This window comes from Pelodiscus sinensis, chromosome 13 (assembly GCF_049634645.1).
Source record: "Pelodiscus sinensis isolate JC-2024 chromosome 13, ASM4963464v1, whole genome shotgun sequence".
NCBI classification, from domain to species: domain Eukaryota; kingdom Metazoa; phylum Chordata; order Testudines; family Trionychidae; genus Pelodiscus; species Pelodiscus sinensis.
The window spans coordinates 36365779-36392198 of NC_134723.1; the positions used below are offsets into that span (position 1 = coordinate 36365779).

The 26420-nt window shown below is 44.1% G+C and overlaps 1 protein-coding gene across 7 annotated transcripts in view; it reads right to left on the minus strand.

Moving 5' to 3' along the window:
- FGF13 (fibroblast growth factor 13) overlaps positions 1-26420 on the minus strand; it is a 408650-nt gene that overhangs the window by 88909 nt on the left and 293321 nt on the right. For 6 of the 7 annotated variants that reach the window (XM_006115450.4, XM_075941056.1, XM_075941055.1 and 3 more), the window contains 2 exons: positions 12465-12575; positions 4434-4537 (listed from right to left, as the gene is read on the minus strand). In XM_006115450.4, coding sequence (XP_006115512.1) covers positions 4434-4537; positions 12465-12575 — 215 coding nt within the window. Of the gene's footprint in view, positions 1-4433; positions 4538-12464; positions 12576-15183; positions 17341-26420 lie in introns of those variants that run through there. The other variant, XM_006115447.4, reaches the window with a different exon arrangement.

Below are 26420 nucleotides of genomic sequence, written 5' to 3' on the forward strand. Positions count from 1 at the left end.
AGTTGAGGGCATCCAATGTCTCATAGGAGGTGATAAGGGATCATGACGTGCACAACTGAGTTACCTCAAACCCTTTTCTGGAAAATACACTAATGAGCTGCTCACCCATGGGCATGGTCCCTCCTAGATCTGCTTGGCTAAAAAATTTTAAGAGACAGGAGCATCCTGCGTACTCTACGTGTAAGGAGCAGCAGGAATTCTGGGGGAGATCATTACCAAACTCAGGAGCAGCATGAAAACCCAGGCTCCAAGGAGCGAGAAATGCTTCCTTTGGCTCCATAAGGAAGTGGTTGTGTTCATAGACATTATGACGAAAAGACACAGTTGTTCACTGCAATGCAACACACGTTCCAGTATTTCTGAAATAAAGACTCTAGCAAACAATAGTCACTGGATATTGAAAGTCACAAGGTCCAAGCTCATGCCATCCTGCAACTCAAATTCCAGACAATGATGAGACAAATAGCAGGTTTCTCTATATCACCGACCATGCAACATTCTCCCCCATGGCAACAATAACAATCACAGACTAGACTTTTGGCTGATGCTTCTGCTGCACGGAATAAGAAGGATACATGCTTGTTACTGTCCTCCACGAAAGGACTTCTGAAACACTGGTGCCATGGCTCAGTAAAAATCGTTGGCCACTGGTTACAGTTTTGAATTGGGAGTAGATGGGGGGAAGAGGAGAATGGGATAACATTTTTGGAATTCATGCGCCTCGCTACACTCTTTGAGCTGAACAAATACACGCAACCCCTTTTACGAACCTCACTCAGCTGCTACTCTGTGCCTCTGTGAGCTCTCTCACTTCAGCCCCAGTCACTTTCAGAGGGCAAGAGAACACACCAAGACTCAACTTCTCATCAATGTGCACTGAAAGTATTTTTCACCCTTTCATTCGAATAGATAAAAGCACACAAGAATTCCACACGACAAAGAGACTTACAGAACTGGAATTTGGCACACGCTGTGGGCAGTCACAGTACAAAATCAAACACTGATACTGCACAGAAAAGGCTGGTGTTGATTCACCAGACTGCTACATCAGGATTACACTGGTGTAAAGCCACTGAAATCAAAGTACACCACCAGAAAATTGGTGTAACATGAGATGAATCAAGCCCACTGCTTTTATCTTGCACTGGCACAGGAGTGTCAGCTCAGAGGGAGGCCACTGAAGCTCAAAAACCTCTTGTTGAGGTCTCTCAAAATAAAACCTTAAGGGTGTGATCATCTGTGGAGATGCATTCATGCCACTGTCATTGACTTCAGTGGGAAACCAGAGAGAAGAGAACAGGGATTTAAACCCTGCAGTCTTCCGTGATATGGCACAAAAACTGTATTCAGCAGGAATTAATCAATGTGTCTGAATAAATAGGGGACGAGCAGTGATATCAGAAATGCATCATGTAAAATACTGTGAAGGTTTCCTTTTGTATTGATCACTTTCAGTCTAACTAGCCTGCTTACAGTGTGAGTGCATGTATATCACACGCTCGCTCTCTCTCTCTCTCTCTCTCTTTCTCTCTCTGTTTAGCTGGTCAATCTTTCTCCCAGAAGAGCTTTTAAAATTACATTGGAGGTGTCTTTTTTGTTATAACTTAGACATGACAAACTATCTAGAAAAGTCTGACACTCAGCCATCCGATATCTGTTATCAGCCTTATCATAAATGGTAGAGTTATTCATGGTGCAAATCCACCTTAGCCATGATTTTAAATCAGTGGCTCAGAAGCTAGCAATTCCGTTGCCTCAATTAGAGAGCATAATCCTGAAACCTCATCAGATTGCAAGCGAGACCCTGATAACTGCCATGGAGCAGACCAGAGATAGAGCTCAAGAAAACATCACAATGGAACAGGAAATAACTTCCCATTAACCCAGACAATAACTGGTTAATGGTAGGGGTCTTTTGTTTTGTTTTCTTTTCTTTTTTTGCTTAAAATACAAGATAATTCAGAGAAAACCAAGTCAGCTCCAGTGCCACAGAACTCAACAGTGCTGAATATATGACACAGAACTTAAACACAACAGGAACAGAATTTCAGCCAACAGCTAAAAAGAAATCAAAAGTTGGAGTCAGTTTTGGTAATAGTCAATGCAAGGTGCTCTACGGAACTCAGGACTATTAGTTTTGATACTCAAATATCAGCATGCCCATGGGTGATCTTGGGAAAAACACATTACCTTGCTGAGTCCTACGTTATCTTTTTATAAAAAATTTAGGATGTTTACCTACCTCTCAAAGGAGGTAGGTCCAACGCCCATTGGTCCAATGCCCATTGAAGTAAATAGGAGTCTGTCCACTGACTTCCATTTGGATCAGGCCCAGTGTTGGTAAAGAGCGTTGTACATTGCAGCTGAAAGGTCCGATAAAGTGCCAGTCGTGCTAAATAAATTATTGCTAACCACTCTCCACAGAGAGCAGTGCCAGGGAGGATGAATTGGTCGGACAAGTTAACAGGCCGTTTGTTGTGTCTTTGGACTCTCGCTTTCCTAACCGTCCGGTAAACTGTGGCAATGTCGTTTGAAGTGTGTTTCTGCAAGTTGTGAGTGCGTGTCTGAGGTTGCTTAAGTCCCAGTAAAGCTAGAAAGAGGTGAACTTCATGTAGGCCACCATTTTTTTTCAGTATTAAATGACACCATCAATGCTAAGAAGGGCTGCTGATTGGGGGGCAAAATGGGAGCAGTTGCCCCAGGGCCCGGCGGTTGAAAAGGACCCCGAGCTCTAGACCATCATTGCCACCTAGGCCCTTTAAATTGCCCCCATAGTCCAGGTAGCCCTAAGGGCTGGCTGAGAGAATTATTCCATGGTCTGGGCAGTGCTGAGGGCTGGCTGCTCCTAGACCCACCGCTTCTGCCTGAGATCCCGCCCCTTCTAAGGGCGGAGCCGAGTCCTCCCCCACCTTGCCTAGGGCAAAGTCTGCTGCCAGTCCCGATGCTAATGTTATTTCCCTCTAAATACAATGTTTCTACAGTAAAACTCCAATAGTCCGGTACTCCTGATAGTCTGGCACTCTTGATAGTCCAGCATCAAAATGGCAAGAGCCTAGTGAGTGAGCTTCAGCAAAAAATGAGTCATAAGGTAACAGCGGCAGCAGCTGAACTGAGCAAAAAGGGTAAAAAAGGCTTAAAAAAACTAAAACATTACAGTATACTGTATACAGTATGTACAAGAAAAAGGGTTAAGAATACTTTACATACAGTATATAATGTATACAGTATATATATAACCTGCTTATAGTACCTCCTGATAGTCTGGCATATTTGATAATCCGTCACCACCTAGGTCCCATAGGTTCCAGATTATCGGAAGTCTACTGCATTATAGTTACAGGTAACCACAATCAGAAGAAATCAGGGAACAGAAAACATTAATTTCTATCCCCCCCACCAACCACGTTTTCTTTGGGAATTTGCCGGTGCGTTGGGGTAAGCCCGCAGGTGTTACAAAGCACTGAAGTGTTCTTGAACTCAGCTGGGCTGTGCCCATTTTCACCCACTGAGAACCTAGCCCAAAAGAGCAGAGTCATTTTCACAGCTTCGCGTGCTGTCAGTGAGTCTGTCCCTTGCTTAAGAGAATCCTGCAAGCAACGGGGGAGCAAAAAACCACTTATATAGCATGCAGGGGCTGCAATTCTAGGCAGCCTTTTGCCAGAGCAAGCAAGGAGACCCCTGACTCCCTCCTGTCTGCTCTAGGGACACGATTAAGTTCTTGTTTTTCTTTCAAGATAAAAGAATAGAATAAAACTCAGAAATGAAAGCAGATACATTAAGAAAGAGTGTGGAAATTCTCTGTGGAAAAGTACAGCAATGTTCGATGGTTGCTAGACATCTATGACTTTGCATTTTAAATCATGAATTCATAGTATTCGTAGCATAGAATAATACCAGCAAGAAGGGGTGGCCCCGCTGGGAACTGAATATAAGAAAATATTGCTTTGACTATTCTAATGGTGAGGTCATTGGTGTAACAACTAATGGGAGAATGCAATACTCACGTGAGATAATTTCACAGTGGCATGAGCCAGCATGATCACAGTTCTGTTTCGGCCCATCTCTAGTTGTGATAACCACCCTTCAAGGACTTGTTCAGAGCCTTGCCTTACATTAGGCAAGGCGGAAGGTGATATCGTCTCACAGCAAATGGGAAGGAAATGTTTGGTTTGCTCTCACACAGAAAGCGATAGTCAAATGTGATCTCAACAGCCGTATTTCCTTACCGCGTGGAGTGGTGGAGTGGTCATTTTTAAAGACAGAGATTTAATTCCATACACTGCTTTGCATTCATTGCAGCAAAGTGCAATGCACTAAATCCAAGACCTCACCTTCATATTTCATTTCAAATCATACAAATGTTCCCGTCGACACGGATTAGACTCAGGGTCATTGAATTTTAAAGCGGAAAAAAAATTACAGTAGTTACTTACTGATGTGTATAGGTATCCTTCGCTGTTCATTGCCAAGTACAATTTTGTTTGAACCCCCTGAATAGCCACCACTCGTAAGCCCACGGGTATGAGGTTAAACAAAGCTAGGAGAAAAAAGGAAACAAATAGCAAAAGTTAATCTTTTGAAGTAATTATATTTGATAGATGACTAATGTATAATAATTGTAAGTACTCACAGTGGCTCTAGCTCTGCAAACACTAACTTCCAGGAGTCATTTTAATATCTTGTTCTTAGCTAGTGCCTGCCATCAGCTGATCTCATAGAACATTGCAAAGGAAATCAGTATCATTACCTCCATTTTGCAGATGGAAAAACAGAGGCCCAGAGCAGAGAGGTGACCTACCCCAGAGCCAATGAATAGAACCAAAGATAGCCTGAGTAGCAATACAATCCTCTATCCACTAGACCATGCAGCTTCCCATTATAGTAGTGATTCCATTGGCTTCAGGAATTGAACTACATGCTGCCCTCAATACTAGGACTTGCAACAGGAAAGCTGAAGTTGGTAATTAGAGTTTGCAAGATCAGGTACAAACACCGTACTTTCAATATTAAACTAATTTTAATTATCTGCTAGTATTTCTCTTCATAATAAACAACGATATTTTCAATATTTACAGGTGGAGGGGCCTATATTTTAATACAATTGGTGTTGGTATGTAGACTTTCAATCTAAAGACATGAGCAGCTCAGCTTTGACTCAAATTTTTGCTATTGATTGGCTGAGGAGTTTGACCACTGTTTGAAACAAGTATTTTGTATTGGGAATTCTCACTGTAGGATTAAAAAGAAATGGGATAAAGAAGGGTTATGAAAAGTGACAGGTGTGAATACCATAATCCACAGAGTCTTCTTAGACTGTGGCATAAATATAGTTAGAACTACATACTGCCATACTGAAATTTATTTATTTTATTTTTTTTACATGGCTGCAAAACTCCAATTAGAAACAGGCTGAATTTTAGTATTTATGATAATTGTTTGAGGGTAATTTAAAACCAAACAACTAATTTGAAATAAATTACTGATTTATTAACAAAGGTATAAGCAAAAATATGAACAATTTTGAATTCCCTCTCAGCCCAACAACCCCCCAAATGGACATGTTTTGTTAAAAGAAAATTCATAGCCTACTAGGATTTAATACAGACTCCAAACTCTGTTAAATTCTGGAAGTGACTTTTCCTAATAAGACTTGAGAAAAGCAGCAAATTTTAAACTGTACTTCTCAAAAGAGAGCATGGCTAAAGTTTAAAAAAAAGAGGACTGGTGACCAAGGGCCAAATTCTTTACTAGTGTAAATGGGCACAGTGCCTTTGATTTTAAAGAAGTGTCTTCCATTTATACCAATGAGAATCTGGTTCCAATTCCTGCCTTTGTCATGGCTCTGTTTCACCTTGAAACATTAATTAAGGACCTCATTTTCCCAATCTGCACATTATGCATAAATACTAGTGCCAGTGGAACTTTTTGGGCTGAAAAGATTTTTCACAGAGAAATGGGATTTCTGTCAAAAACATAATTTGCAATGACAACATTCCTTTTGGATTTACAGAATTATTTTCTCCGCTTTTTAAGGAACTGACAACTTTTAGTTTTCGGCAAACAAAAGGTTTTAATTTTAGGCTTTCAGCAAAAATGTTCACGGACATTGTAAAATTTGTTTACAGGGGAGAAAACAGAAATCATTTCCCACATGATTCTCAGAGTCACTTTACACGGGAGCTGTGAGGATTCCTGACTTGCAGCCAGATTTTCTGAAGACCTCACTGTGATGGCACGTTGGGGTCCCCTGCCTCCTGCACCCCCGTAATGGCACGGACAGACTCCACCAGCCAGTAGAACAGAGGGAGTTTATTGCTTCTCCAGGAGACAGCACAGCACAGATGTAATCTGGTTACAGGAACTGGGGCTAGGAGGCCTCAGTACCCCCCCTTGAGATGGGGGATGGCTGGGCCCTACAATCCCAGCCCCCCCTCCCTAGCTTCTTCTCCCCTGCTTCCCAAACAGAAACTCACCAACTCTCTTCCAAACTCCCAGCCTGTTGCCTAGGCTGCTTCCTCCATGATACCAGACAGAGACTAACCAACTCTCCTCCAGCCCTGCCCCGCAGCCAGGGGTGGCATTCCACCTTCCTTTGTTTCTCTCCCTGGGGGGTAGCTGGTCAGACAGGTTTGGAGCCCCCTTTGCATAATGACTCATCCCCTGTCCTGCTGGGCCATGGTACAGACAGCAGCCAGTGGGGGTTACCACAGCCCCAGCATAGAAACCAGCAAGTTACCCCCCACTATGTCACACTCACCATGCTGGACATACTCAATTCTTATTCAAGTAGAAGCAGCAGAGTTAGACTTTCCCGTCCCTACTGCTCTCTGAGGACGTCTTATGAAAGGTGCACTGCTAGTGCAAAAAGGCAGCATTATTATACATTTTGCTGACTGAGCTTGCCCACACAAGGTTACCGGGGTCAGCAGGTGATGCTGGGACCTTAATTTTAGATGTCATGGCTGAAACTCAGAGAAAGGAGCTGAAGAGCCAGTGGTTTTCCATCCCCAGTGTTTCCCTTCACCTCTGCTCTGCTACTAAAAATGGAACCACACTTTGAAGCTCGCTCTTCCATTAATCCTGCTCTTTCTAGGGCTGTCCGCCTGCAGTGTGAGGGTAGAGATTTTCATCAGGAAGCTGTGCATACAGGCTGTCTGGTGAATGCTTGTAGGAATCTGTAAATGGATCTGCTAAGGGCATTTCTTTGGGGGCAGAACAAACCTGCCTAGGATGCTCGAGTTCTCAGACTAAGGAAAGAGAGGGATGGGTCCTGCATGCTTGATAAAAGAGGAGGGCGCAGAGGGGCCAGAGGAGGGCCAGAAGACTCTAAGGGTGTGCCTAGACTCCAGGGGTTTGGTTTTTTTTTCGAAAAAACTTCCCCAGTGTCTAGCCTGCTGCTGCGTTCTTTCAAAATTAAATCGAAAGAACGCAGCAGTTTTTTTGACTGCGGAAAACCTCATTTTACGGGGAATAACATCTTTTTTCAAAAGTGCTCTTTTGAAAAATGGCATTATTGAACGCAAACAGTGCTTTTTCAAAAGAGGGCATCCAGACTGCCTGGGTGCTCTCTTTCAAAAAAGCGGGTCGCTTTTTCAAAAATACTGGTTGCTGTCTAGACGCTCTCTTTCGAAAGAGGCTTGTAGTCTAGACGTACCCTAAGGTATAATCTGCGACTTCACTGAGTCATAGAACATACGTATGGAGCCCAAAAGCACGGAGACCATTAGGGAGAAGTGAAGTCTGCTCTCAACAGCCTTAGCTGAGAGCCAATTAGCTTTTAGCTCATGCAGTAAAGGCACATGGCTTTAGCCCTTCCCTACCTCGTGGCTCTGGGTTACACATATCCACCATGAACAGCAATGCACTGGCAGCATGCACATAAATCCGACCAAGGCCAGAGGAACAGCCAGGCCACCGGCCACCGGCCACACCTCCTTTACGGTATGGTGTGTGAATGACTCCTATGTGTTACAGAGTTATCCTGATTCCTGCCTTATACAATATTTATTCCTGAAACTGGCCTTCCCTTCAGACAACCCCCCTGACAGACTATATGTGTAATTTACACAGCACTGTGAGTAATCAGCACGGAAATATACAGGAGAATCTCTCTTGTATATTTAACCCCATAGACAGAATCATCAAAACTTTCTAAATGTACATCAATGATGCCACGGAGAGTGTGCCTGAGATCTTATTTGTACATAGTAATGAACTACTCCCTGACCCAGCCAGGCATTATGGAAAAAACCCTCAAATAGCCAACCCAGAATTAATTCTTTTCCACTCTGCTCAATTATTGTCAGTTTGTGTTAGCACAAGATAATGCTAAATGTCACTACGAGGATTCCATGTGATTTTACACCATGTGAGGCTAGGCCATAATACCTGATATAATGAAAAACCTCAGTAATGCCTAAGGGAGAGAGGATATTTGCAATGGCTGTCGTGCAATACAAACTGACACTAAACAAAAGCTGTAACGTTAAGAAGCCAGTAGGCTGCAACTGTATGCATTACCGTGTAAGCTATTGGCAATTATAGGCCATTCTAGGTTTAAACACATAAGCTTGTCTACTTTCTGAAGATATGTTTCTTTGTATCTATCGGCCAAGCCATCAAATCTCTCCCTATATGGAGAGATTAGGGAACAAATTCTGCCTTGATTTCCACCCAAAAAACGTCCGATTTTTCTGAGGCAAAATTAAAGTCAGGAAAAATCCTGCCCCCAGAAACATTTCCCCAAACTGTAAAGACTCTGATTGGCTAAAGGCCTTGTGTACGCACTCTACTCTTTAGTATAGAATTATGCTTCAAAATCTCCAATTTCTTTTAAAATTACAATGTTTCTAGCCATGGCTGCGGTTGTGATCAGGAAAATGCGAACCAAATGACAATTGATGGAATTTCCTAATCTGAGCCTGTGGAGAGCCTGAAAGATTAATCCTGACAGGCGCAAACTGCCCCATTCATCTCATTCAGGACTCTGTGGATGTTGGAGTCCTGCGCCTGATGAATTCACTGAACACCCACCATTTTGTCTTCCTGCCCTACTGTGACTTACCTGCAACTGCCTTTTTCTGCCTAGCTCTTTGAACAAGGAGTCAAACAAATCTACAAAGGCAGGCAGTAGAGGGTTGGGTAGCTAAAGCAGAAGTCCAGCTTGCAGCCAGAAATGTAGAATAGACATGTTGGTTGCACCCATCAAGGCCCAGGGAGCTGGTGTGATAAGTTGTTGAAACTGGAGCCAACCTCTCCACTCCCCCAGCAGAAATGGGCAAAGAAGATTTTGAGCTGGGCTGCCTGGGTGGTTTTATGGGAGGCAAGGTCCAGCAAATGCAGTGTAGCCAGGTGGAGCATTTAGGGCAAAACCCATTCTATAAATCAAGTGTGGATTAATTGTACAGGAATAAGTATTGTCAACTTTGTGCAACAGTTATGTGTGTGTGTGTGTGTCTGGGGGCCAGTGGAGGAGGAGCAACAGGAATAAATGGCATTTCATGGAGATGGAATATATGATCATTGCCACTCACTGCAGGGGTGCTTGCTGCAGAATGTTGTGCCTTTGTGCCACAGAGCACATGGGGTCTTAGCTACAGAGTTATAACAGCAGCCAGCAACATCTAAGGGCTGTCCCTAAGGTGGAATGATTTGAATGGGGAAGATTTTTTAAAAAAAATACATTAACAAGTGAGATTTTAAATGTCTCCCTGCAACACATTGCAAAATCCTCCTTCATACAAGAAAGAGCATATTAAAGCAGCCTTGAAATTAATGCTAAATGATGGAGACTTTTGGCAAATGTGTAGGACACAACAGTGGGAACAAAAATAATGGGGAATGAAAGAAGGTAAGGATCAGAATTTTACTGTGGTCAGAGCAACAGGATGGAGCCCAGCCCCCCGCTGGGTGGACTTTTAACTCAGGGGTTTGCCCAGCAGGGATGAGTCAATCAAAGGGAAGTAAGGTACATCTTTGTTAATGGAAGGAAACAGTAATTCTTTAGGGCCAGAACCTTCAAAGCCTCTTGCAGGATTAGGCCAATGGTGGACAAGGGTTTGATTCTGCTGTCCTCATGCTAATAGGAACTTTGTCATTGGAGCAGGTGCAGGACCAAAGTTGGAACTGTTGCCTAGTAGGACCAGGATCCAGGAAAACAGGGTTCTATTCCTGTCGCCACCACAGAGCTTCTGGCTGACCTCACATAAGTCATAGCACCACTCCATGCCTCAGTTTCCTCATCTGTAAAATGGGGAGACTGTAAAGTGCTGTGAGATCTACTGCACAAAGGAGCTAGGTAAGACTTTTCTGAAATGCCCTAGGTTTTCTACAGTTCAACACATTCACTTTGATAAGTGAAAGTAAAATTCTTTTCCACGATAAATATCTTCCACGTTGTGAAATTGCAGGACAGCTAGATCAATTTCTAGGATATCTCTATCACATCCTCCTTTGCAATAGAACATACAGTATTTATGAAGGCCGATTTTCAGCTCCAAGAAGCTTACATGATTCACATGTAGCCTGGTAAACTGTCTCCATATAGTACATTTAAATGACATAATCAAAACAAAAATATGTTGGAAACAGACACCTTTGTGTAATTGTGAAAAAGACCCCTCATTGTGCTGTTGCCTAGAAATGCCAGAACTCTATTAAAACAAGTTAAAATAAATATTTGGGTGAAACTACTCTAAGAGAAATAATATGCAATGATATGGAATGCTGTATGCTAGGTTAAAATTTTATAACACATCTCAAATTGTTACATTTGCCTATTAGCTTCTTAACTCATTTATTTTAAAAAGACCAACCACAGAGTTCTGCCAATATTCTGAACAAATCTATGTTATTTGCTTTAATTTGTAACACCAAACCAACAACAATAACTATTTTAAAGAACAGCTGCACTTTATGATGCATAATGATCAGTTTTTATTCTATTCTACATAGGTTCTTATACCATGCTAGTCACCATAGTATATGAGAACCTTTCAGTAGTGCATAGAACAACAGGACTACACATTTATCACGAGGTGTTTGTTGAAATTTTAGGCTAGATTTCGAGGGTTCCCAATCTTTTTTGAGACAGCTGGCTGCCTTCTAAAGGGATGGCACCTACTCTGCTTCATGGGACACAGATGTGAAAGCAACTTGGAAGTTTGGTCTATGGTCTACACTAAATGGGAAGGTCTAATTAAGATACGCAATTCCAGCTATGTTAATTATGTAGCTGGGGATAACGTACCTTAATTCAAGTTTCCTTGCTGTCCTCACAGCGGGAGGCCAATGGGAACAAATGCTCCCGTTGGCGTCCCTTACTCCTCGCTGAGTACCAGCACTGATGGGAGCACCCTGTGAGATTGATTTAGCATGTCGTTACTAGACCCGCTAAATCGAACTCAGGAAGATCGATCACAGCAGAATTGATCTTCCCCATAGTGAAGACATGGCTTAAGTCTGCCTTGGTTTATGTGGCCTGCAGCATGCATTGCTCTTAGAACCTGTAACAACTGCACATGATAGTTACACAGAAACATTATTGGTTCTGTCATGTCAGTACAAAATAAACTTGTTAAATGTTAGAGAAGAGTAGAAATGTACATGGATATGGGTGAAAAGTGACACGATCAATCAAATGTCATAAAACTCCTGGATTTCTGTTCTTATACAACCTCCCTCATTTGACATTTGAGAGCTTAACAAAAATGAAATAAACTTAAAAGCTATTTGCATTGAAGAGAGATGGAACAAAATTATACATAGCTATCCCTGAAATACCCTCTTGGTTCATTCCAACTTTTTTCAAGACCCAAAATTAGTTTAAACTACACACAATTGAGTGATTTTTTTTTGGTACTTGTAGCAGCATCACCTTTTTTAGTCCTCGTTTGTTCATTTCCATATTTCTCCTGGTTTAAAAAAACCAGACACCACCTTGAAACTGTTTCACAGAAAAGCCCAAGGAAAACTGTTTCATTGCTGAAATCATTATTAGGCTCAGAATTATCAGTGCTGGGGACGGGAAGTCAAGGAATGTGAACTTTAAAATGACATATTCTCATTATGTGAAATAACTCGGCTGTGTTCGAGTGAGACCCCTGCTTAAGTCTGGAGATAACGTTTGTCTATTTCAGGCACTCTGCGTAGGCGAACAAATTTTCTCTGTTAAAAAAAATCTAATAAAATGCAAAGGACAGCAATGAACTTCTCTAGATTACCATGGAGATAACATTTTGATTGTTTTTTTCATGTGTGTCACCATTACCTCCTCGAGTTTATTTGTTTTATGTGTTTTTGTAGTGGATTTCATTCAGACCAAATGGCAAGTATGTGCGTAGTGTTAATGTTTCACTCAGTCATCCATGAACATTATTTTTTAAATGGGATTGAGATGGATAAGAATGGATACCCCACAATTCACAAACATGCAAGATTATCTGATGCATTCTGATGCCACTTACTATAACTACTGTCCTCCTCTTTTGTCCCATCAATTGTTCCATCTGCTTGCAACTGCAAGTGGTAGCCTTGTCTGCTGTATAGTTTTGTTACTATTCCTTTAAGCTGTGGCTCTGTAAGAGAACAAGAACGAGGTTAATTTATTAAATCTGGATGCGCCCTTGCATGTTATCAGGGTTCAAAACAAATCGTCCTTTTTTTTTCATTTTCAGCGATGGTGTATGAAAAACACTAGGAGTAGCAGCTTGACAACTGTACCCAGGCAGGCAAAGATCAAATCAGTGACTATAAAATCAACTGCCAAATGATTCAATGCCACTTTCTATCGTAATATAGGTAACACATTCAAATCCGCTTGCAGTGAATACAAATCTTAACAGCCGGTCACTTGGCTTAGGGAGCTGTGCCCTATCTCATTTAAGATTAGAAAGGTGCTGGCAATATGTGATTTCTCAAAAGGAGCGGCAAAGGGAACTATTAAAATATGGTAAGATAATGGTAATAAAGCTCAGAGGGGCAGCCATGTTCATTTGTAACTTTAAAAAGAATGAGTGCTCCTGTGGCACCTTAGAGATTAACCAAAATATATAAAATCATGTGCTTTTGTGGGCAAAACCCACTTCATCAGATGAATGGGAGTGGAACTAACAGAAACCAATATATATATAAAACAGCAGAAGTATCTGTCAGTTATAGGACCTCTGTTAATGAGGCTAATTAAGTGGGTTGGATGTGTCCCATACGTAGCTTTTGATGTGGAAATGCAAATGTTAATGGCAGGAGAAATTGGCTTTGTAATATGCAAAACAGTTAATGTCTTTGTTTAAGTCTAGGGTAACCATGTCAAATCTGGAGATAAATTCCAATTCTGCAGACTCTCGGTAATTGGTTAGTGAAATTCCTTTGTAGAAGACTGGCTACTTTTAAATCCAAAATTGAGTGATCAGGGAAGTTAAAGCCCACTTCATCAGATTTCTGACTTATGTGTGTTACCATTTTGGATGTCTGATTTGTGTCAATTTATCCTTTGTTGTACAGACTATCCGGTGTGGCCAATATACATGGACGAGGGGCATTGCTGGCACTTGATGGCATATATCACATTAGAGGATGTGCAGTTGTATGAGCCCCTGATATTGTGGCTTATGTAGTTAGGTCCTGGGATGGTGTCGCTTGTATAGATATGTGGCAGTGGGTGAGCGTATCTGAGATGTGATGTGTGGCAAAACTGTTTACCAAATCAGTAGCCTAAATATACAGCAGCTAATATTTAAGAACAGCTAAAATTCCAATAAACAATCTAGCATGGTTTGTTGATCCAAGAACATGCAGACTCAGAAGTGAAAACCTACTCAATGAACATAGGTAATAGAGAGAAAGAAAACCCCTTTAAACTCAGCCACATGTTGAACTGCAATAAGGAAAATATATAAACGATGCTATTTCACAGATTAGAAAGAAAAAGAAAACCACACAGTTTGGCTATAAATCTGATTCATAATCATCTTCAAGTTCAATGTTTGAAAATGAAACAGACAAAACAACATAAGATCATACTGGACTTTGACGTAAACAGCTACACAATTTGTTAGGAAGTCCGTACATTTAAATAAAGATCTCTGTATTGCATCAAGAGTAATTGCAATAAAATAAGGCTACTCCCACTGAATCCCAATGACATCTGCATTGTAGTAATTGTCACACAATTATTCTCATCAGACAGTAAAGCATTTTTAGCAGCCTGTTCCAAAGCCTTAGTTGATTCACAGATAAACAACATGGAAATATGAATTGCCATTTTCAACCCAAAGTTCCCACATATGGGCAAATCTTAAATGGAAAGAAACAAGGGTAAATTTGCGATGATACGTATTTTTGGATAGGATTCAAAGCAAAGCCTTATAATAGTTTGCATAAGTATATTACTTCTCATTAGCAACCTTTAATAAGTATACTGAGGGATGCATAATTCATCTACACCAAACGAAACTTAACGTCCTTCTATTTTTTTGCACTGACAAAGCTCTCAGTAAATTTAGGCTCCCCTTTTCAATTAGCTACCTATTATTTGGCTGCATGAAAAAATGTTGGCCAGTTGAATGGTAAAGGCAGCTAGATTTTAGAAAAGAAAATTACTAACAGGCTTCTGCCTCTGCCGTGTACAAAATGCCCTGGATCAGAAGACTGATTCTTCATACCTGATCTTTTACCCCTCTGTTACACACAGAATTGTGTGCGTGTATGATTTATATAAGATATTCCAAGAAAGGAACAGGGGGATAAAAGGTTATAAAGGTTTAGAAGCTGATGACTGAAGTAAATATCCAATTCTCATATAATTAGCAAATAATAGCAGAAGGCACAGAAATTCTAGAGACCTGAAAGAGGGAAAATAGATGATTGATCACGTAGACAGATGAACACATGATTGAAGGGGGTGTGAGAGAGAGACAGACACACATGGATACATCACCGACCCATGGGTACACATGAACGTGCATGTGAGGAAGAAGAAAAATCAATGGGGTGCGTGTGTGTGTGTGTCAGACAAATAAGTGACGTGAGGGTGTGTGAGAGACCAGCTCTGCATGTCTGTGTCCCACGAGCATTGGCAATTGCAATGCCTGCGTGTTAATTTCACCCGTTCCCTTTCCCCGGGCAGGATGCACAATACGGCTGGTGTCAAACAGAACAATAAGCAAACACGTAACCCTTGCCAACCTGGTCTCCTTCTCCGCCTTTTCTTGGAGCTGAAGAGTTTGACCCGGGAGAACACATTCAGCTTGTTCTTCTCACAGGTGCCCTTGCTCTTGCTGGGGCTGTTGACACACTTGCATGCGTTGGACTTCTCCCGCTCCCTGGCTTGTCTCTTCTGGCGAATCAGGGAGCTGGCGATTGCTGCTGCCATGGCCGCCACCGCCCCGACTCCACCGGAGGGTCAGATGCAGAGGTTCTGGGTGCCGGCTGCCAGGGGAGCAGCCAGCATGCTGCTTTTACAGTCCCCAAAATCTGGGGCACCGGATCCCACCGCTAAGCCTTGGTTTGATGCCGCCGCAGAAGCACCCACTGCCACCAGCTTTGGAGCAGAGGCGGCGCAGGTGGGATGTGTCCACCAGACCAAACCAGTATGCAACAGGGCAGCGCAAGTGGGTTTTCTCAGCAGAAGAGGCCCCCTGGTTCTGGGGCTTTTACCCCTCGCAACTTGTGGCAGGGCAAAGTTTGCAGACAGGATTCAATGTTTCTAGGGAGATCAAACAGGTCACTGACCAGGTATCCCTTGGTGCTTAGTCCAGACACTCTGGTCTCAGGCAGTCCAGGCACATCTGCTTGGCGTGAGATCAATGCAGCTTTGCCCTTTGCTTTGATTTTTCCCAGTTAACTTTCCTCTCACCTTCTCCTCCCTGAACAAATCCCAGCAAACACCTGTTAGCCTCCGGCAGGGTCTGTCTGTGGCCAGGTTTTCTGGATTCTCCCTTCCTCTTTTTCCTGGAGCAGGGATGGGAAAGCAGGCTGTGATGAAGGCACTGTACTGAGCTGCTGCTGCTGCCTGGAGCCCGGGCTGGCTGGCTCTGGATTCCTTGGGAAGCCCCCTCCCTCAGATTTCACAAGGGGTGCTTCAAAGGCAGCCTCTCCTCCAGCGATGCTTTTGTTTTTTGCATTCCACTTGTAACCATTCAGCAAACCGCTCCGCTGATGCCTCCTCGCCAGCAGCACCGGTGCTGAGACTGCAGCAGCAGTAGCCTCTAGGCAGCAACCGCACTCCCTTCCTCTCACTCACAGGCACCAGGAGCTGTGCACTGGATACAGAAATCACACGACGCAGCCAGCCCCTTAGCACACACACACACCCATTCCTCAGTGAAGGCAGCAGCCCAGGAGACCTCCCTCAGCACCTCTGTGTGTGGAGAGGGTCACAGAGCTGGAGCCTGTGGAGCAGGTAGGAGGGATGTGGCATGAGCTGAAGCATCTCCGGTCCAGCAGGGGCTGCATAGAGAGCACCTGCTCCCAAGATGGGAGCCGCCTCCCGGGGAGAGACAGACACCCAAACAAACGTGACTGGGATGAGTAATTCTCCAGCAGCACAGCCAGGGTGACCAGACGTGCCGCATGAACCACTGGGACATGGGGCAAGGAAAGGGGGTGCGATTTGTCTCTCGGACGCAGGTGGGGCAGGATTTGAGGGAGGGCAGGGAGTCTAATAGAGTAGGTTTTAAAAGCTGGGGGGGGGGGGAAATGAAGGGGGCTAAGGTCACTCCAGCCAAAGCCTCTCCCCTTATCAACCTTTCCCAGTTGGAATTGGGATCCTGGAAAGCCTCAGATACCCTGGGACTCCCTTGTTGTTTTCCCCCTCTTCTTTTGCATTATTTTCCACCATACCTACCTCGAGCTCCATCTTATTCCTGGCCCCGAAAGGCTGGGTGGTTGGTTTGAGGCTCAAGCGGGGTGGAGGGATGCTAGATTGGGAGGGCTGCAGAATGTAAGAGTGGGGTTGCCAGGTTGGAGGTAAGCGGGCGGGGGGGTGGAAGAAGCAGGGCCCTATGGAAGTGTGGAGGAAGGAAGGGGGTATTAGGGAAGGTTGTGAGGGCAGGAGAAGGGCTGCTGACTTGGAGGGGCAGGAAGAACATGCCGAAAGGAGGAGCTGCTAGTCCAGTGCTGGTGAAGGCTGTAGGAGCGAGTCTGTCGCAATCAGGCCGGGGATGAGTGGCAGAGCCTAGTGCCAGGAGCTCTGATCTTATTGTAGTTCATGCCCCAGCAGCCTCAGTTTGTATCTGAGTCACAGCACCTGGGAGGAAGGTTGTGAGGTCCAGTGAATGAAACAGGTGACCTGAGATCTATGTGCAACTCTGCCACTGATTTGCTCTATGATCTTGGTCATGTCACTGTCCCTTCTCCTCTCCCCCCCGCCGTTATTGATCGAGAACCTACAGCTTGGAGCTGAAGTGAGACAAGTGCAGCGTGCAAGTAAGGCAGTTTGGGACAAAGAAGTGGATTGATCACTGGGACATTTATCCTGGATCCTTCACCACTGGCAGAGTTTCTAAACTGAGATTGGCTATTTGTCTTTCCAAAGATTTGCTGAAGCTTAGCCAGAATTACCGGCTTGGTGCAGGGAAGACAGGATGCAGGATTCCATGGTCGGGGCCGGGCAGGAGCCCAGATTGGATGATCCCATCTGGTCTCAAAATCTATGAGTTTCTAACTGCAATGAAGAGACCAGGGAGCAGGGTTAGGGGAGCAGATATTTTGCTGTTACGTGGCTTGGCTGAGGATTTTGCAGGGCAGCACCGCTTCTGGCTCAGCTCAGCAAAAGCCAAGTGTGGTGGGCTGGACCTGGCCTTTGCAGCTTCCTAGAACTACGCTCCACCCCAAGAAGCAGCCATGTGATGGGAAAAGAGCAGTGAAGGTGGTTCATCCAAACCTGAAGAAAGAGGCCTCGCGGAAGCAGCCAGCCAGGTCACATAAGATGAGCTCCAGGGACTTAGCCCGCCAGTCCCTGGCTGCGACCAGAGGAGCAAGGAAAGGGACTTCGCTCTGGTCACAGGAGGAGGGGGAGAACGTAGGGGGCAATTGCACCAGGGACCAGCAATTCAAAGGGGCCCTGGGTTCACTGCTACTGCAGCAGTGGCTGGAGTCCAGGGCCCCTTAAATTGCTGCCCACAGCAATTTAAAGGGGCGTACTCCAGGTGAGTCTGAGGGCAGAAAGGGGCATGGCATGCTCCAGGTGGCACAGAGGAGCTGGCTGTCATGGCCCCGCCCCTTCCACCTGATGCCCCGCCCCTTCCAGAAGCACGGAGCCAGCCCCTCCATACACTTTGAGCAGGGGCCTACTGAGGCTGTCGTGTGCCTGGGGCCAGGCTGGATGAGGCCCAGAGAAGCAGCAGCAACATATTAAAATTGAGCCATACCTGGCTGCTGTTTCTAGGATGCTTGTGTTGGAGCTGGAATAATGGACGGCCCCGGAGTCCTCTCCTGGCCACAGTTGAAGTGGCATGAGCCCAAAGAAGACCGGGAGCCTGAGCAAAGGGCTGAATTTAAAGAGTGAAATGGACTGGGAAACAGACTGATTGTGTGTTGGACTCATTACTACTCTGAAAAGACTCATCTGGACTTCGTGATACAGTTAGAGGGCCAAGTCAGTGAAATCCGGTCACAGTCAGCTTCAGCCTACAAGGAGTGCCGGGGGGGTGAAGCCACATCCAGCCACTAGAAGGTGCGCAAGAGATGAGTGCCCTCTTTACTCCAAGAGCCCCAGTTTCAAGGGCTAACAAAACCAGGAACTGACCCTGTTTTAACAAACCCAGCTGGAAGGCCAGGACATGCCCTGGAAAGGCTGAGACTCACAGTGAACCTGGATTTATAGTCAACCTAAACCAGAAGAGCAAACCGAATGCTTCAAGGCAAAAACAAATACTTCTCCAATGTCAAACTCCTTGGCTTCCATGGACTCACAGCCCTCATCCCCTTCCTCCTTACAGAACACATTCAGGCTATGTCTACACTGCAGGAGCGCTGAGCTTGGGGCATTTGTTTTGCTAGCAGTCAAGGGGCTCTCTTTCACCTGGGCTTCCCTCTTGTTTCAGATTTGCTGAGCTAATGCAAGACGCGGGTCTTCCTCCTCTCTCAATGTGCTTCTGTGGAAGCCAGATTATCTGCTTTTCATGCCCTGATAGGGGAGCTAGTGAGTTTTTGCTACAGCACCAATCTGGAATAAAAAGAATAATGCCATGCCATTTCTTACGTTCTAACAGCTACAGTAAAATGCAATTTACAGTAACTTTGCAACTGTCACATTTATTTCCTTGACTAGAAATAGCTTGTGACACAGAAGAGAACAATTTTGTCTGCAGCAAAGCATAGCATGAGTGAAGCCTCCTTAACAGAAATGCCCATCCCTTTGTAACATTTTCAAATACTCAGTTTAGTATGAATATGTCTGAATGGAAGTAAAAATTATGCCACACATAGTTTTAGTATAGCAAAAGTATATCTTATCTATAGCCCTGCATTCCCTTCCATCTATCAGTCAGTCACCATGACTAGATGGCTTTTATCAAACACCTATCCTTGGGGTATTTATATCTTCTCACTAAATGAGTTCTTCCTGGAGATGCTTAAGCTACAAAATAACTGGAGCCATTTCTAATTGAGTTTAGAAGCATTTATAACACTGACAAATTCTTAAATGAAATTATATCAACTTACAAAAATAAACTTGCCACTCACCAGTTGTACCTTCACCAGATATTTGAGATCAGATCAAGTAAAGCCAGCCAATTACATATTATTAGTAACGGGTGTCTGTACTACTAAATAATTTATTGTGAATTTTGTCTTGCTTAGCCTTTGTAAAATACCCAGAAGTGGAACATGATTTTCTCAAATGTATTAATAATTTTGCAAACTTTTTCATTGATTTTGTTATTCGACAGCATGCTAGTCCAGCACCCTTGGGATCTGACTGGTGCTGAACCAGGGAATTTGCCAAATCAAGGGAGGTCAATAATTTCTAGCAGCATTACCAACACTTCCACTGCTTACTGGGTTTGGATAAATCAGAGGGGTAAATTACAGCATAGAACACTGAGAGCCAGGACTGGTGGCTGTAAAGAAACTTTATGGGACTGCAGAAAACTTGACCAAATCCATGATAAGTGGACATCCAGCTAACTAAAATCATGCTGGACCATGGATGTTGCCAGACCAGAGAGTGCCGGACTAGAAAGGTTCAACCTATACTTGATATTCAGAATGAAAAATGTGCTGTTTAGCTGGGATTGGAGTGATTGGTCATGAAGTCACATGATAATATTTTATGTTCCTGAACAGATGTGCAGAATTCTCATAATCCAGCTACTATTGAAAATGCTTGTGCAAAGCAAATTTTACTCTTCCTTTCTGTGAGCATTCTACCATACAAACTTAAAATCTGCATTCATGGTAAAGAAGCCTCAAAAAGAACAACAAAACCCTTAGTGGCACAAATGTTCCTGGATCCATAACTTAAATGAGGAGCAAAACCAGAATATACACATTCAGAGTTAGATTTCAACAGACATCCTCTGTTTTTGCATGATTAATCTCTGTCATTGCCATCTTTTACAAATATGCCTTCTTTGTGCCCATAAAGACCACATTACAAGTCCCTGAGTGAGGAGGAATTTCTCTGCCCATGGGTTACATCTTTGTTAAGCAGATTGCTTCAAGTTTTTACTGACTATGATAAATATATTGCAAGCTTGTTTTATTGGTTCAGCCAGACTGATGCATACGTTCTTTCCCTTTCCCTATAAAAAGCATGCCGAAAAATTGTAATAGAATATGCCAGTTCCTTTGATTGCCTGAAGTGGTTTTCCTGAGATATTCCAAGTAATTTCTAAATGGAGAAGGCAGCTACTACCTCTGGAAGCACACATCCTCTGCATACATACAAGACACAGCCAACTATTCATCCTTAAACATCAAAAGGCAAAAGACTGGCCCCACTGAAGTCAGTGCCTAAACCGATCACTGAGTACCAGAGAACAGAACCAGAGCTATGCAGGACACAGATTATTCCATGTTCGTACTCCATGCTTTGGAACATCTGGGGCTGGCCACCATGAGAGACAGGTTACTGAGCTGGATGGTTCTGGGGTCTGACCAATATGTCAATTTCCATGTAATGGCAAAAAATCCCTTTGATTTCAAGAGGCCAAAGATTTTACCTACTTTTCTTCTCCTTGCAAGGACCTGTCAGGTTTCTGTTCATGAGCATTTTTAGTTTTGGAATCAAACAATTAAAACATGCTTAATTCATGCTTAGAGATGACTAGACATTGGTCAAGAGAAAGGCTGGTGCACGTTGTGTCCAACTGCCTACAAACCATGGCTGGCAGCCTATAGGAGAAGCAAAGCTTCTTGCTCTGAACTAGTATGGACAAGCGGAGCGTCTCTTACATGAAAAGGCCTGCTCTAACATGGCACCAACCCAGCGGCAGGCACTGGAGCTCTGTCCCCAATTCCTGGGGAAAGTACAAAACTTACCTTTCATGCTCCCTCTCCCTGAAGCATCTCTGCTACAGCAGGTCCCACCATGACACGGTTTCTCCAGCGTTTGAATTTCTAGCAAGTGCCTGTGGGCAGTGCTGTCATGAAACATACTGTAAATCTTGACAATCTCCAGAGCCTTTGTAGCTTACCGGGTTGCCAGCTGTAGTCCTTGGGGCATTCGTGAATAGAGTAACTTCCTTTTTCCCCCCTACTGATCACGTAGTCTCTTCTGGCACATGAATGTCAACAGATGTGATGTAGTGTAAAATGGCATAGCAGGGTAATGCGGCTGTCAGAGGAAGGGGGATTGCTGGCTGGAGAGCTGGCACACCCAGGCTCCTTATTAAAGTGAATTTGTGATAGCTACATGGGTCCAACATGCTACTTTCATAGGGTATGTCTACACTACCACCCTAGTTCGAACTAGGGTGGTTAATATAGGCAACCGAAGTTGCAAATGAAGCCCGGGAAGTTCGAACTAGGGTGGTAGTGTAGACATACCCATAGAGAGCAGAAGGTCTCTGTGCTCAGAGTGGGCCTGAGTTTACTCCAGACAGCAGGAGCTTGTCCCAATACTCCAGCCCTGCAGGATGCAGCCAAACTTGAACACAAAGCTATTTTCTCTTGCTCGGCAGATGCGCAGCGGAGTGCTGGTTTATGGCAAGGCGCTCGGGAGGATGAACTGGACCCGTCTTTCAGATGACAAGTTCCTCAGAACAGGGCTTGTCTCATTCCAAGCACATTGTCGATGCTCTGCAAAGGCTACAGAAAGGCGCCTTAACAGTACGTATTAGCTGAGTGGGCAGATGCTGGGCTAGTGCAGGCTGCATGGGAACATCACCCAGGAAGAGCCCACCAGCTAGATTCTGATCCAAATGCAGCATTAGCAGGGGTTCCTGGGCTCAGCTGCACCCTCAGCAATCGTGAAACCAAGGGTATGAAGAAGCCCTGCACCACGCTGGGGGCCCAAATGTCAAAATCTGCCATAAGTGCCAGGCCCGCCCCACATGCCCTGTCTCTAGGCAGCAGGGATGTGGGGACAGGGTGCTGGGCTCAGAGCCGGGAGCAACAGAGTCTGGATGTTGCCTCCCACAACACCTTGAGTAACAAGGACTAGTCCTTCAGCGCTTATGTGGACCAGAGTGGGTTCTACTCCAAGGCCTTGCTGGACTCTTCTCCTCACCTGACCCTCTCCGGGGTTCTTGTTATAGCGTGCCATTGGTTTAGTTTCATACCACAGTTACAGGAGAGTTTAGCAAAGGGCCTCACTCATTTGAGAGGCTACCACTGCCACTGTTGTGCTCTCATTTACACTGGTAGAAATCCAGAATTACTCTGCTAAAGCAAAGAGAATTCTCTGCAGTGGAAAACCTCAGAACCTGCTGCCACGGGAGGATCCTATTCTAGTTGGGAATGTCAGTTCAGCAGCACGTCATGAATTTCCTCTTTTCTGGCCAAGACAGAAAACCTAACGAGAGTTTCAGAAGCAAAACTAGGAGGCCCTGTTCTGACTCCCTTATTCCCAGAGAGCAGAATCTTCTGCCTTGAAAAACAACGAGTAGTCCTGTGGCACTTTAGAGGCTAACAAAAATATAGAGATAAGCTCACTGAGACTTCTTCTTTGAGTGATGTATTGAATTCACAGATCTCGCCTGGACTGAAATGGATGGTTCTATTCATGGAGCAAAGTATTTGGTGGATATAGGGTGGCGGAGTTGGGATCCAAGGAAGGACTAGGATTTGCCAGAGAGCGGAAAGGCTTATTGTGAGGCACACTTTTGCCTTGTAGATACCGTGAAAATGCAGCCAGCGCTGCAGCTGGACAGCAGCACTGCAGAATCGGAAACACAATGGCTCTGAAGCTTACTGCCCATGCAGGCCCCAAGCAGTAAAACCACTTACCTCTTGCTGCTGGATAAGGACCACTTGATAGTGGCCTCTTGTTGGCCATTAGATAGTGACTTAATTATCCACACTGACCTGTTACCCTGCCCCCTGTGGAGAAAGATTTCTGTCAAATGGAGACTCTTCTGGAGGTCTCTTTTGATGGGAGGGCTATGAAGGGCTCAGTGGGAGCTCATGTAAATCAGTCTCCTGTAAGGGCCTGCAACAAGAGCATAAGCCTATAAGACCCAATTGGGCCCAGTTATTAAGAAACACTAATGTGAGTTAGACTTCAATACCATTTTCGGCAAGACACTGATTTTACTTTGTGCTGGCCCCAAGTCAGAAACGTAAAATGACTCTGAGCCTTGAAGGTCCTAGTCAGATTAATCAGTTAAGCCTGCATTTTGGTTTGCACAGGATTTCTTGTAACCCAATGCTGCAAGTCATTTGTCCATTGTGAAGTGGACTTTGTTTATTTGAGGGTGCCCATGTACATCATTCTATTTTTTTTACACAAAAATGCAGCCTACATGCTATGCTGCCTGTTACAGTCTTGCCCCATAATAACCGAAAAAAAGTAATTCTGCAGCAGCAATGCAATCATGTCATTTGCAGCCACTTTGTGCACGGTTCCCCTTAACTCTGTCCTCAAATCAGCCCCTCTCCCAGTGATTAAGCTCTCCCCACGTCCTGGGATAGGAGCGTAAAAGGGTTCTTGCTCCTTCCCATATTGCAGAGTGATGGCTCATTGGCACTACCTGGCCCAGTCTCTTATACTTCTGCTGAACATGGCTCTTAGTGTGGGGACTCTGGTTCTGATCCATCAAGGCACGTAAGCACATGCTTAACTTCAGTTGGACAACTCACACCCTTAATGTCAAGCCCATGTTAAGCCCCTGAGCATGGCTGGCTTGGGGCGTAGGTGTGCAGATACCCTCTGGAACATTTTCAAAGCCTCACTCTGCTTTTCCCCCAGAACTATCTGTCATCGAAGATGCCATCTTGGTCCAAAAACTGCGAACTGGCTGTGCACCATAAGAGACCTGACGTTTGAAAAAGGAGGGCATTTTGGGGGGAGGGGGAATGCATTTTGCCTCTGTTAAGCAACCATATTCAATCATCCCATATTCCCAAAATACCTGTATGGGTAGCTTCCCCATCCAGTGCATCTCCTAAAGGCAAGGTCATGAGGCAGATACTACTGATCAACTGAATACTCCACGAAATCCATCCATACATACATACATCCTTGTTCTGTGGATTCAGATCTTAAGTTGTGTTGATCCAACACCTTTCACGAATATTCAGTTCTCTCCCTCACCGTGATGTGGCGATATCTGTGCAACTAAGTGAAGAACTGCATGCTAAGTGTCTTCAACTGCTTCACCAGCACTCTGCCCTCAATTTCATCTCAGCTAGGGCTATTTCTAACCATTCAAACCCCAGAGCTGCTCCAATCAGCTGGCATTTATAAAAAAGCAAGCCACAGCCATAAACGGCTCAAAATGTAGAAAATTGTACTTCTTTCCCTGCAAAACTGCAATGGAATGAGGGCCAGGGGATCAATATTGAATCCCGGACTAACAACACGTTGAAAGTCTAATACCTCATGGACAAGCTGGACTAGAAATGGCTTCTTTTGCCATTGGAGAAAATTTGGAAATCCTTCCTTTCAAATGGATACATGGATTTTGTTCTTGCTCTTGTGGACTGTCAAATACAGCCAGAACATTACGATGGGCAAACAAAGCTATTTTTGAGGATTCTAAACTTCATTGGCTGTATTTTCTCTCTCCCTAAAGTCTATATCAATTGACCCTGAGTGATATATTATCTCCTGGTTTTTTCCCCTCAGGTTGAAGGGTACAATATAGCAATACAATGAAATAAAACCTTCTTCAAAAACTCTTGTAAAATATTTTTTTGCTGTAAAATAAGTGGCACAAACAAAATACAGTTACCTAGTATGGTATAAAATTCTTCGTGGCACTTATTTGGTACGCTGTGACTTATTGGTATGATGGCTTTGTCAGACAGCCACCCTGAAGTTATGCTGAAAAAACCTTCCAAACCACGATATACATTAAATGTTTTCACTCTCTTTATATATTATAGCAGGGGTGCCAAGATTTTGGCAAGAGGTCAAGGAGCGCATTTTTACCAACGTGGTTTGGAGTCTGGGACAGATGTTGGGTGCAGAAGGGAGCTTGGGGTAGGGGACTAGAATGCAGGAGGGGGTGTGGCATCTGTGAGGGAGTTTGGGTGAAGGAGGGAGTTGTGATCTGTAGCAGAGTCTTGGGGTGCAGAGTCCAGAAGGAGGTATGGATGCAGGACAGGATTCTGGCCTGTGGGGAGGGGCTCTAGCAGGGAGTGCAGGGTATGGTAGGGAGTTGTGACCTGGGAGAAAGGGGGAAAGGGGATACAGAGGGTTTGGGTGATGGCCTGGAACAGGTAGTTGGGTGGGGGAGGAGAGGAATGGGTGTGTGTGTCAGAGGCAGGCTCTGGCTGGGAGGCACTTACCTAGGTGGCTCCTAGTCAGCAGCCCTGCAGGAACCCAAGCTGCAGTCGTGAAGAAACTGAGCACAAAAAAACTGAGCACACTCATGCTCTGAATTATTTAAAAGTTTGTCTGCTTGATCATACTTTGAAAACTAGGAATAACCCCATCCATGCTACAGATCTGGAATCCCATAATTAAGTGTCTCCCAATTTTATTTGGCCATGGAACCCTTTTAAACTCAAAATAATTTTACAGAATCCCCAATAATTTTGCTATCAATAATTTAAATTCTGTGTGTAGATACTATAAACTTGTCATATTATTATTATCGACCTAAGTATTATTGTTATGTAAATATATAGATTGATCTATCACAGTCAATTTATATTTGTGTCTGTTAAATTTTTAAATACAAGAAATCACACGACTATACTGAAGTAAAGTATTCTCAAAGCACTGCATGCACACTCCCATACAAGCAACTGGTTTGACAACTGAAGCTTCGACTTTGTCCAGCATGGTGCTAGTATATTCGTATTCA